At 37.7% G+C, this 13,825-nt stretch overlaps 1 protein-coding gene across 6 annotated transcripts in view; it reads left to right on the top strand.

Moving 5' to 3' along the window:
- Window positions 1–618: 618 nt before the first annotated feature.
- The window catches only part of myt1b (myelin transcription factor 1b), a 122,628-nt gene continuing 109,421 nt past the window's right edge, over window positions 619–13,825 (top strand). For 2 of the 6 annotated variants that reach the window (XM_067446572.1, XM_067446570.1), the window contains exon 1: window positions 619–690. In XM_067446572.1, coding sequence (XP_067302673.1) covers window positions 663–690 — 28 coding nt within the window. In that variant the 5' untranslated portion in view covers window positions 619–662. The remainder of the gene's footprint in view (window positions 691–13,825) is intronic. The other 4 variants (XM_067446571.1, XM_067446569.1, XM_067446568.1 and 1 more) reach the window with 4 other exon arrangements.

Below are 13,825 nucleotides of genomic sequence, written 5' to 3'. Positions count from 1 at the left end.
GAGCGTAACCTTTTGCTCAGTTTTAGAGTTTGTGCGATGTGTCAGAGTTTAAAGTCAGAGACGTCTGGATTAATGGTGATGTGCCTTGGAGAGATTTTCTAAAAATGTGTTTTTGTCCTGGGAAGTGAATGAAAGAATGTGTTCAGCGTGAGTCATGAAGGTGGTAAAAAAAACGAACAAACAGGAGATAATGTGTGCTGATGCATGCTGTAAAGGAAAGATCCATGCAAACAATAGGTCCAGGTGCACTTTTCTCATTCACGGCAGGTGCTGAAAAAATATTACTTGAAAACACTGTGCTGTAACTTGACACGAATTGAAAGAGAGGCAGAAAAGGACACCAAGCTATAGGAAGCTCACAGTGCAGACAAAGATCAATTTATTTGCTTGAAGGCATAACGGTAGTGGTCAGATGAGAGACCTTGAGTAGGCTTTGATCCAGCAATCTTCTTTATAGCACTGAGATTCCTTCTTCTCTGTAAACCCCCAACACACAGACAGACAAACACACACACACACACACTCCAACAAACATATTACTCCCCTTCAGGTTGTTTTGAAAAATGAGTGACTTAATGTCTCTTGTCTTTCTGCAGAGTGACCAGTGATGCATGAGAGGCCAATCAGAGTCAAAGAGCAGACAGTCAATCCGAAGAGCCGTCATGGAAGACACTGAGGTATCAGAGAAAGGTAAAACTACACTAATAAGTATTCATGAATTATTTATGATAAACACATTTTCCATCCAATTTTTATATTACTGTAATGCAGTGAAAATTAGGAATTTAAGGAATTAGGAATAATTTTGATTATTATTATAATTATTTTTTTAATTAAACTAATTTATAATTTATGTAATATATACACTACTTTTCAAAAGTTAGGGTTCAGTGAGAATATTTATTGTGACAGTGACAGGAAAATGTATATTTAAAAACATTTTATTTAACCTAAAAACAACCTGTTTTCAACATTGATAAAAATAAATGTTCCTTGAGCATTTGAGCATCAAATCATCATATGTAAAATCAACTGTCGATTTCTGAAAGATCATGTGACACTGAAGACTGTAATGATGCTGGAAATTCAGTTTTGTCATCACAGGAATAAAGTACATTTCAAAATATATTAAAATAGAAAATTGTTATTTCAAATTATAGTATTTCACAATTTTACTGTTTTTACTGTATTTTTTATCAAATAAATTCAGCCTAGGTGAGCAAATAATATATTTTTTTACCTACCCCAAAATGTTGAATAGTAGTGTATCTTTTAGGTTTATATTTGCAGTAAGCTAGTTAGATTTAGCTGCTTAGATTTTATGATATTCATGCATTTACTTCTACAGATTGTGTCATGTCAGTTTCTTACTTTTACAATGACAAGCCTCGCCATAACATTATGTGTGTTGTATGAGAAAATACATTTTCCATCCAACTGCACCCACTTGACATTTATGAATTATATTTTCCACATGAAGAAACCACTGTGTATGGCCTTCAGTGAGATGCTGGACTGATTTGCACAACAGTTTCATAGTACCCCATAAAACATACCAATTTAGAGCTGCACTTGAAAGCACAGACCATTAATTACAAAGAAGAGGGTGAATAATTCATTATGCTCTGGTCACTACAGGAGCAGCCCGAGGTTGGAATTGTACTGATGGACAAAAGGGCTGGAAAAGAAGCTTTTAGCAAATGTTTCAGCCTTTGCTGAGAAGAAATGTGCAGAATAGAGCCTATTGGACATGTATGGGGAAACTCTTAAGTGTTCTGTTTTGAATAGTAGCATATCTGTGCCGTTGAAAAAAAAGGCTGCTGAGGTGCAGTTTGTAAAGGCATGTAGTACTTACTGTGGTGAGTGCTTTCAGGATAAAGATCTTAAATTGAGACCTCAATTTCAGTGCATGTTTACCACAGAGATTAGACCTTCATGATGGACATGCCACTCTTCTGTACATCAATAAAGCGTTGTGGTTTATACATATAGAGTCGGACGGATGGATGGACGGATGGATGGATGGATGGATGGATGGATGGATGGATGGATGGATGGATGGATGGATGGATGGATGGATGGATGGATGGATGGATGGATCGATGGATGGATGGATGGATGGATGGATGGATGGATAGACTGAAATTTGAGTAACTGTCATTTGAATTGTAGCTAGTGAGAAATTACATATTGGATATTTCATATGAAATCAATGAGTCCTGGCATTCGATCTGTACTGGTCACACAGATTGCTTTTCAGATTGCACACATATTCAGTGACATTATGCCGTGACCTCACCACCTCTTTTTTTATTCCCCGATACATATGGAAGCAGAAATACAATACAAGTTTAACAGCTTTTATGCTTTTCTGTTTTACATTTATCAGATCATCTCATCCAATCTCTCTGCTCTCTGTCTGTTTCTCAGTGTCTAGTGTTGTTATTTTCTTTGTCCACCAGATGCCAGCATCACAAAGAATACATTCTTCCAGTTCATATCTTCATGAAGCACTAATTTAGGCTCTGTGTCTGAGAAGTGCCATTCCCTGGGAAGTTCTCATTTTGTGCAGTTTGATATTTTTATGACGATATGTAGCAGTGCTCCCTTTTCTAGTCAATTGAAGAATATTAGCATAGCAAATCTAGCACACATACATCACCGGGATGGCTTTGGAACAGCATGTTATCTGGAGAGCGGTGTGGTTTATTTTTAAACATCATGTACAATTACAGGAAGAATTTACCCCAAAAAATCAATAATCATTTACTTTCATTTGACCCTCATTTTCCAAACCTGTATGACTTGCTTCTTCTATGGAACACAAAAGGAGACATCAAACAAGTCTGTTGTGAATGGTATGTCAGTAAAATATAGATGCTAGTGTTAAAAGGGATAGTTCGCCCAGAAATGTAATTTACAAGAAGATATTTCAAGAAAAGGTGTTTTGTCCGTACAGTGGATGTCAATGGTAGCCAAACCCATTTGGTAACCAACCCTTTTGGAAATGGTAACCATTTCTTTAAAATGTCTTCATTTGAGTTCCACAGAAGAAAAAAACTATTTTTCTCGATTTGGAACGACATGAGGGAGAGTAAATTATGAAAAAATTGTCCATTTTGGAAGGACCTTCTGTAACACTTGATGTTGCATTGTCCTTGTTACACTTTACATGTATTTAGTGGTGATAGTAAATTAAGAATTTGAATTTATTGAAAGGATAGCCCCTTGAGATCTTTTTTCTAGGGGACCTAAAATGAGCACATAGCAACCTTACTAAACCCTAACTCCATTATTAAGTACATGTTGCTAACTTTTATTACACTGTAACAGGACACCTTAAAATAAAGTGTAATTGTCTGAATACACAATATTCCTGAAATGTAATGAAAAGCGAATGTAGTTGCTGAAGTGCACATGTCGTTCTCACATCCGTCAGGGAATGTTTAAGTGGGATACCATTTAAAAATGAAGAAAATGCTCACATTATGCAAATAGTCTTGTTTAGTCCATGTTATTTTTCCATGAGATGACAAACATTTTACAAACCAGATTCCCAAAAAGTTGGGATACTGTAAAAATTGTGAATAAAAACAGAATGCAATGATGTGGAAGATTTAAATTTCAATATTTTATTCAGAATACCATATAGATGACATATCGAATGTTTAAACTGAGAAAATTCATCACTTTAAGGGAAAAATAAGTTGATTTTAAATTTCATGGCATTAGCACATCTCAAAAAAGTTGGGACAAGGCGATGTTTACTGTGTGGCATTCCCTCTTCTATGTGTAACAGTCTTCAAACGTCTGGGGATTGGGGAGACAAGTTGCTCAAGTTAAGGACTAGGAATGTTGTCTCATTCTTGTCTAATACAGGCTTCTTTGTCGCATCTTCCTCTTTATGATGCGCCAAATGTTTTCTATGGGCCAAAGATCTGGACTGCAGGCTTGTCATTTCAGTACCTGGATCCTCCTTCTACACAGCCATGATGTTGTAATTGGTCTGGCATTGTCATGTTGGAAAATGCAAGGTCTTCCCTGAAAGAGATGACGTCTGGATTGCAGCATATGTTGTTCTAGAAATTGAACATACCATGGAGCGCTGATAACATCTCGGGTTGTCCTTGTCCTCTTTAGTCCGGATGACATGGCGTCCCAGTTTTCCAAAAAGAACTTAAAGTTTGGGTTCTTCTGACCACAGAACTGTTTTCCACTTTGCCACAGTCCATTTTAAATGAGCCTTGGCCCAGAGAAAAACACCTGCGCTTTTGGATCATGTTTAGACATGGCTTCTTTTTTGACCTAGAGAGTTTTAGCAGTCAACGGCGATTGGCACGGTGGATTGTGTTTTCTGGTAGTATTCCTGAGCCCATGTTGTGTTTTCAATTACAGTAGCATTCCTGTATGTGAAGCAGTGCCGTTTAAGGGCCCGAAGTTCACAGGAATCCAGTATGGTTTTCCGGCCTTGACTCTTACGCACAGAAATTGTTCCAGGTTCTCTGAATCTTTGGATGATATTATGCACTGTAGATGATGATAACTTCAAACTCTTTGCTTTTGTTCTCTGAGAAACTCTTTTCTGATATTGCTCCACTATGTTTCGCCGCAGCTTTGGGGGAATTGGTGATCCTCTGCCCATCTTGACTTCTGAGAGACACTGCCACTCTAAAAGGCTGTTTTTATACCCAGTTATGTTGCCAGTTGACCTAATAATTTGCGAATTGGTCCTCCAGCTGTTCCTTATATGTACATTTAACTTTTCCGGCCTCTTATTGCTACTGGTCCCAACTTTTTTGGAATGTGTAGTTCTCATGAAATCCAAAATGAGCCAATATATGGCATGACATTTAAAAATGTCTTGCTTTAAACGTTTGATATGTTGATCTATATTCTACTGTTAAAAAAAAATAAGTTTATGAGATTTGTAAATTATTTGCATTCCTTTTTTATTCATAATTTGTACAGTGTCCCAACCTTTTTGGAATCGGGTTTGTATTTCAAAACTTTTTCAGGGAAAAAATAGTCTCCCCACCATTACCAACTGAAGTAACCTTTGAACAAACTTTCAACTGTGTAAACGTCAGTGTGGAATTGTGTGGCATGTTGACGGCTAGCTCATTAAGGCCTAAATGAAAGTGATGAGATGTGATTTTAGACCGCATCTGGAACAAATGGCAAAGGCGTTCCCTTTTCAGTCTGGCCAATTTCGGAGGCCTGTACCAACCCGCAACCCCCACCTCCACCCACCGACAAGGCCAGCACACACAGAGGTTTAGATCTGATATTTATTTCATCTAGCTTGTGTACGCAGTTGGTCTGATATGAATGTGATTCCACGCTTTGATGCAGAGACAGATTGTAAAGTGTGATTTTATTAAATCCTTCATTAGGATTCATCAGTGAGATTGGATCAGAAAAAGGTCACTGTGCAAATTCGGCCCACTCACCCCCCAACAGCACCCCTCGCTCTTGCCCTCCCTCTCGTTTGCATTCGCTCTCTCATTTCTCTCTCATTTGCTCTAGTTGGGGGGTTGGCCGCCGCTACTGAAACGAATTTGCTGTGAAAATGGGGAAAAATGAGCATTATGGGCTGGTGGAGGAATACAAGGTGAAAGTGACATTATCTCCCCCTCCACTTTTCCTCCCTCTCTCCTCTTTCCCCTCCTCCTCTCCTTCCCTGTTTCCGTTCTCCGGTGCCTTTGCGGGACGATGGTGCCACAAATCATTTGTACGCTCTCATTTGGGTCTACAAGCCGCGATGGTGCTTACTGCTCACGGAGCAGATGACTTTCAGAAAGGGGGGAGTAAAGGGGGGACGGCTATTTTCTGGCACATGAAAACATCAGTTGGAGTTGGAGCTGAAATTGAGAGGGAAATTGCTCACGCCATATGTCATCTTTCGCTGAGGGCTTTTTTTTTCCAGTGGGTGCATGTTATGTATGCGCCTGAGTGAGGCAGTTTGTTTGGTGTTAATTGTTGTCATCGAAGTGTAATGTGTGCTCTAATGGGAATGCCAGTTTATCTATATCTGTAGACCTGCTGGAGTTTAGTGTACGAAGGCGCAGGATTAAGCGATCTCTCCTCACATTTACTGGAAATAGTGGGTTTGGTATGCGTTAAATATCAGTTGTCATGGAAAAAAAATAACTATCAATATTATTTTTGCCCTGTTGATCCTGTTCTGCCACTCAATCTTACAAGGATCAGATGCTTGTACAGTATGGTAGACTGCCTCTGCTTTCTGTCGATCGATTGCCTAGTAAAGTCATTTGATGCAAACAGCTGATATAGTCAGCAGTGCGTCTTATACACCAACAGACAATAACAGTTTTTGGTAAAAAAATAAAATAAAAAAAAGTGTTTGCTGCAGTTAGTTAGTTACAATGATACCGTTCCTCTGTGTTGTTATTGTTATAACTGTGTTTTGGACTTTTCTCACATAATTAGAACAATTATGTGCCTTACGATTACGAGGGAGTTATTATTTCCTAGCATGACCTATTCAAAATACTTTATTTATGCATTTATCGTTCCAGTGGTAGCACTGCCCTGCCAGTTAAAAATGTTAACGAAGTGAATATTATGTTTTCTGGCCCTGCATGCAGCTTTCAGGCACTCTGTTATGCACACTTTTAATTGGTTCATTTTTGAAAAAAATTGACAGACAGGCAAGATTTGGGCCACAGTATCTCATATGAGTCATTGGCCCTTCACTTTTGGTTTAATGTGAAGTTTGGTTTAAGCCTTTGCAACAAAAGGGGAAGTGTGAGTGTATAATCCCTCATGAATCTTTGAATGTCTACTTTCTATTTTCCAAGAATCCCCTTCTTCTCCCCTCGTGCAGACACAATTCTTCCACTACACTGGCTGTATTGCCACTTGTGCCTGAACTGATCAACCTATTCCTATGAATGACATTACAGACGGGGATTATCACCTCTCTTTCACACACACATAGTGTATGCACATGGACACATTGCTTGAATACTCGGCTGTAGTTCTCAGATAGAAATACACCTGACCACTCATGCGTGATTCATCGGTTACAGTCACAACGCAGACATATGCGACCGCATGAACACACATGTATGGATCATTCACACTCTGTCGCTCGGCCTTGCCCTGGAAAGCGTGCATATACACACACACACACACACATACACAGCGAGTGTGAAATAAGAATCATGCCCTAAAGCAGTCTTCTGCACTCTCCATGACGGTTCCAAAGGGACCTCCATCTGTGAGATTCAAATGCAATATTTATTGCCAAATGAGACAACCGTTATTAAAAACCACATTTGCGTGTGTGTGTGTGTGTGTGTGTGTGTGTGTGTGTGTGTGTGTGTGTGTGTGTGTGTGTGTGTGTGTGTGTGTGTGTGTGTGTGTGTGTGTGTGTGTGTGTGTGTGTGTGTGTGTACACAGGTATGAATGCACATGTACATGTCCATATGTATGTTTTACATTCTCTGCGTTCTGTTCCCTTAAAAAAGAGAATTACAAAGTAAAGTATAGTATAAATGTAAAGTTGCAATAGTGATATATATATATATATATATATATATATATATATATATATATATATATATATATATATATATATATATATATATATATATATATATATATATATATATAGATATAGATATATATATATATATAGATATATATAGATATATATATATATATATAGATAGATATAGATATATATACACACACACAGATTAGGCATAACATTATGACTGCTGACAGTTGAAGTGAATAACACTGATTATCTCTTCACCACGGAACCTGTAAGTAGGTGAGATATATTAGGCAGCAAGTGAACATTTTGTCCTCAAAGTTGATGTGTTAGAAGCTGGAAAATTGTGCAAGCGTAACGATTTGACAAGAGCTAAATTGTGATGGCTAGACGACTGGGTCAGAGCATTTCCAAATCCAACACAATCTCATGAAAGTGCTTATCTATAGCACAAATTGTATTTATTGTGCAACTTATATGCAAAAATTGCACACACAAAAACTATTTTGGTAACACGTTATTTTAGGGTTCAGTTATTTACTATTAACTAGTTGCTTATTAGCATGCATATTACTAGGATATTGGCTGTTTATTAGTACTTATAAAGCACATATTAATGCCTTATTCTTCATAGCATTATTCTACATCCCTTAATCCTACCTAATACCAAAACTTAAATGCTACAAAAACGACCTTACTAACTATTAATAAGCAGTAAATTAGGAGTTTATTGAGGCAAAAGTCGTCAATAGTGAACTTGTGTTCCCCATACTAAAATGTTACCACAATTTTTTGCATATACAAAACAGCAGCTTTTGAGTGAAGTGGGCAGTATCTATCAAAAATGCTCAAAGAAAGGAACGGTGGTGAACCGGTGACAGGGTGATTGGCGGCCAAGGCTCATTGATGCACGTGGGGAGCGAAGGCTGGCGTGTGAGGTCGGATCAAACAGACGAGCTACTGTAGCTCAAATTTCTCAAGAAGTTAATGCTGGGTCTGATAGAAAGGTATCCGAATACACAGTGCATCGCAGTTTACAACATTTGTTTTTACCAAAGTGCCACAGCATTCTGGTCATGGGCTGCGTCCAAAATTGTATATACTCTCTTAAGTTGGTACTTATTTTTATTAATTGCTTCACGACCGCTAAAAAAGTATGTTCTATACAGTATGAGTGTGTAGTACTACCTATTGCATTTGCCATGTCTGTTATATACACACTGTGCCAGAAGAAGTGGTTCATCCCTGTACTTTTTGGCTACTCTTTTATGACTACTGTGAATTCGGACATACTTCTTTTGTCAAATTCTGTTTTTTGCCTACTATATAGTATGTGGTTTCAGATGGTTTTTATATTGGATGGGAGGATTTAAAATAAGAAATGTAATGTTCACCAATATTTTGTTTATAATACCAAGAATGTCTATTATTATTATTATTATTATTATTTTTTCATATTGACTTGAAAGTCTGTTACAATAAAACTGAGTAGCCCAGTTACTTTCTTAAACTTGGAGAGCTTCACTAGCTGTGAAAACTTTTATTAAAAACCAATTTGGCAAAGCCTAGATATGGCCATAAACCATTCCGCCTCTCCCTTTCGATGAGCGAGAACTGAATAAAAACTGCTGATGGTCCATGAAGTTCCACTTCAGTTTAGCCAGTTTAGAAGATTTATCTAAACTCAATTTAAAAAATGTAATTCGCCAATATATATTTTAAAAGCATTTACTGTATTGAATTTATGAAATTCCTAATAATAGCTTGGCTGTTTTAAAACCTCTCCTAACCCTACTTGTTGTTATGTCTTCATTTTTCACCCATTCTTGGCTTGACAGGTAACAGCACTGCACCTTTTTCTTCTGTATGGAGCCTAGCATGTCTTTATATAGTCTGAGAGCCTCAGTCTTATCTGCTGATTATAGGACCGAACAGCTTTAAGGACTGATGGCTGAATGTTTAAGGTTTAAAAAGATAAATTGAAGGCTGCAAGGTGTGAAAGAAGTGTGAGTTTTTAGTTTCCTGCATCTTTGCACAGATAATGGACTGAAAGGTTGAATCTGAAAGGTGAATCAGAATGGTTTGCTGAAGAGAAAAGTAAATAGCTGAAGTGTTACATGTATCTGCCCATTGCACTCAACATCTACTCTCATTTCTTTCCTTTCCCATTTCATTCATTTTTCCCTCAGCTGATTTTGAAAAGAAATATCTAATGTGTGGGCAAAAAAAACATGCTGTTCAAATATGCTCTGGAGTGTTGCAACAGCGAAAGCAAAAATTATACTAATCAACTTTGCAGAGCTAAAATAAATCCCAGTAGTCTGTAAGTACACATGCGGTGGTCCGCAATTTAACAACTATTGAATATATGAACTTGTCAAGTCGACCACATCAAAATAAACCCATTGCAAAGCCTGTTGCTTTCACAGCAACCTTATTCGGAAACTGATTAATGGCAGACCACAGTAACTCTGGGGACACTTGTGTTTTAAAGGGACGGTTCAAGCAAATATGAAAATTCTGTCATTATTTAGCCCCCATCAAGTTGTTCCAAACCTGTATGAATGTCTTTAATCTGTTGAACACAATAGAAGATATTTTGAAGAATATGGGAAACTAAACAGTTGATGTTAGGGAAAAACATAGAAAGTCAAAGGCGTCCATCAACTGTTTGGTTATCGACATTCTTTCAAATATTTTATAAAATAGGTTTGGAACAACTTGAGGGTGAGTGGATGACATAATTTCATTTTTGGGTGGACAATTCCTTTAAAGGGTTACTTCAGCGATTAGCAAATGGCCTTGTAACAGTAGAAACCCTGAAGTATATTCAAATGATTGTGCTTTCCCCCCTCATATTCCCCTGAGACACGAGATTTATGCATTTTATTTCTGGAAAAATTCCTCCTATGATGGAAATTGACGATATTTGCATCATAGGAGGAATGTTTGGCCAAAGGCTAAAGACTACAGCCAGCAGAGGGAGCCATTTCCGCATGTTTTGAACTTGCGCATGGGGGACGGGAGATCACACACTCAGAGCTCAGCTCGCAGCTACAGGCACTCATTTAAACGGAGCTATGGTGAGCAATGTAAGTCTTTTAACTTCTCAAATTAATTTCTATTAAAGTTAAGCTTGCAAAGGCATGAACTGAAACATGCCAGACTGAACTCGCGTTGTGAATGTATGCCGCGAGTGTAGTCGTGATTACCTCAGCTCTCATCATGAGAGCTCATTCAGCTCATTTATCTCACTCCTGCAGTTAGTGCTCAGTGCTGTGATACTCGCGCGGTGACACACTCATTATTTTGAACAGACACGTTCAGTTTTTAATTGTAGTGTCTTTTACAACTTAGTCACTGTAATCAAGTTGGTGGCGTTGGGAATGGCCTCACAGGGCAGCGAAGCATTCTGGGAATTGTAGTCTTTCATCCCCATGAGACAAAAATACATTTTCTGTCTTTTCTCAGTCTAGAAAGCACCAAATTCAAAAATAATTTCACATTTCTACTACATTGATGACCCAGTTTAAATACAGATTCATCTTCCCAGCGCTGAAGTACTCCTTTAAGGACACACATTGACATTTATCTTGACCCATTTTCAGGATTATTAGAAGCCAGTTTATTCAGTCAGGTATCACTCTATAATCTCTAAACATAAGCTAAAATGATTTCAATATAATTCATTTGTTTGACAAGTTATACTGTATAATGTGATAATCAGCAGAAATTACATAACACACTTAACCAATATCTAGTCCTTTTTCTGCATCTTTAATTGTGACATAACACAAAACAAATTGAAAAAAAAAAAAAATCTGGTGCATAATTTTATAAATAGGCCTAACACAAATCAAATTAATTTATCTGCAACATGCATGCAATTTACATTTGTAATTAAAAGTTGACTAACTTCAAAATGTCAATCATTTTAACAAAATATAACAAAGCGTGACCATTAACGTCTTATTCACAAGCTCTCTCTTTCTCCATTGCATTATCATTAACATACACAGCAAATTACACAAAAATACTAATAATAAACAAACATATATAGACCATGAGCCTTTTCGTGGGTGCAGTTTATAACTGGTAAATCTGTATCTGCAAAATAACTCTGATAAACTGCATGCAAGCTCTCCCTTTCACTGCCCGTAAACTATAATACCCATCAAAATAGAAGTCCCTCAACTATAGTTAGATGGATAATTTAGACCTTAAACATATTTAAACTAAAAATATCAAAAATGTTTACAAAAACAAACTAAACGATAAAGAAGAATATGCCTTACGATCGCATATGATAACATCCAGGATCAACACTGTTCATGTAGCACAGGGTCAGGTTAAAGCCCCACTTGGCTACTTTTGCCCTGGGGGTCCCCCTACAGTTTGGAAAAAATAATATCCTCAACTAACTGTCGTAAGAGCTGTCCTCCTACAACAGGGGATGCCATCGCGCGTGCATTTGTTGACATGACAACCCTGATAGCCCTGAACAAGTGATGCGCGGGTCGTCTCATAACCCGCGGACCCCGTATGCCTATTTAATGGTCGCGGGTGCGCGGCGGGTTGTAAAAATATATACAGTGGTGCGGTGCGGGCCAAATAACTTCATATAAGCGTCCCACGGGTCGGTGCAGCACTAACAGTTCCCCTGAACACTGCAAGAGGAGTTAGAGTTCTTCTGGCGTCGCGTGTGAAATGTCTTCATCCCAGGTAACGTTACAGTCAGTGGCATATGTTTCAGCATGTCATATGAATATAATTTCATGGGTTTTATTTTTTTCAAACGCCAAATAATCACGATGCTCACGTTTTCAAGCCAGCGTCATTATAGTAGTCTATTGGTTACCGTTTTACAGAATCTATATGATACTTCAGTTCAATGTTTGAGTGGTCGGTAATCACCGTAACAAGCAGGACAGCATCGGTCGGGCACGCCTCCTTCAGCTCACGCCGATGAGCAAACACGGGTCACATGTTGATCCTCGTCCTGCCTTTAATCCCAGCACTTTTTCGTTTCCTCTTATTGCTTTCCTCCAACAAAACCTTTTCTTTCTTATTTGTCTGTGTTGCTTCGGACATGACTATATTATCCGACGAACAAAGTTGGGCTCGCACGTCCGAATGTAAGGAAGTGTGTGTGTTAGTGGAAGTGACGTATATGCCGTAAAGCAGTCGAATTATGTAGTTCTTTTTGTTCTCGGGTTACTACCCGAAACCCGAAGTTTAAAAGTACAATTAAAAACGATACAGACCACATCAGGCTATGGCAGACGTGTCATTCAACCTATTGTAAGTCGATTTATCATCACAAGAGTCTTAAAAAATATATTATGAAGGTTGAAAAGTTACCTAGTGCTGCTTTAAATTAATTTACATGTAACCATCATAATTTAGAGAAATGCACTGTAATGTAGACCATCGTTTATGTGTTTTTAATTTAACTTACACCATTACATGAAGTGAGAATAGTTAGTTACCTATCACTAACTTAAATTGTCACTTAATAAATGTATGACAACCAAAAAAAAAAACTAAAAAAAATACTGAAAGAGTGTTACAGTACCACAGTCCACAAACATCGTTTTACCATTTTTGTAGCAGAAACACCATCAAACCGATGAGAGAATCAGATTTTATAATGTGTCTCTATAGCGCTGAAACCTAAACATGTCAGAGTTCTGTTGCCCATGCAACTGATGCTGAACTGCTATTGGCTTATCTGCGTTTGAGGGGAGGGGCTTACGGACAGGTCAAATGGCAGAAAAAGCTACACTGTAAAAAAAAAAATTAAAAAATTGAAGTATTGAAAAATTGAAGAAAAAAAATGTGACTGATCACATCTAAATTTTTCAGTTTGCTTGATTAGAATTCTGTGAATTGATGCAATTTAATTCACAGAAATTAAATTCGGCCAACTGAAACATGTAGATTTTATCAGTCACTTGAACATTTTCAATTGGAGACCTGATTTTTTTTTTACAGTGTAAGACTAGTTGATAAACTTAAGTTTTTGACAAAATTGAAAATGGCGGAACCTTTTTCATGACGAAAATGAAATGGGAGATGAACGTTTTGTTCATCATGAGCCCTGTCTCATGATAAGACACTTGAGTCTGTGAAAAACAGTTTAGGATTTATGACCCATTTTGCGTTTTGATTGCTAATAAATTACTCTTTTCTTCATTTCCACCACAGGACAAACCATGCATTACAGAACAGACACTGAAACTCACTCTTGACCTTTCAGTCCTGGCTCCTGATTCAGGCCAGATTGGCCCCAACTAAGGGGTC

This window comes from Pseudorasbora parva, chromosome 6 (assembly GCF_024679245.1).
Source record: "Pseudorasbora parva isolate DD20220531a chromosome 6, ASM2467924v1, whole genome shotgun sequence".
Classification (NCBI taxonomy): domain Eukaryota; kingdom Metazoa; phylum Chordata; class Actinopteri; order Cypriniformes; family Gobionidae; genus Pseudorasbora; species Pseudorasbora parva.
Note: the sequence above shows the minus strand (reverse complement) of the source record. Positions and strands in the feature narration are given on the sequence as shown.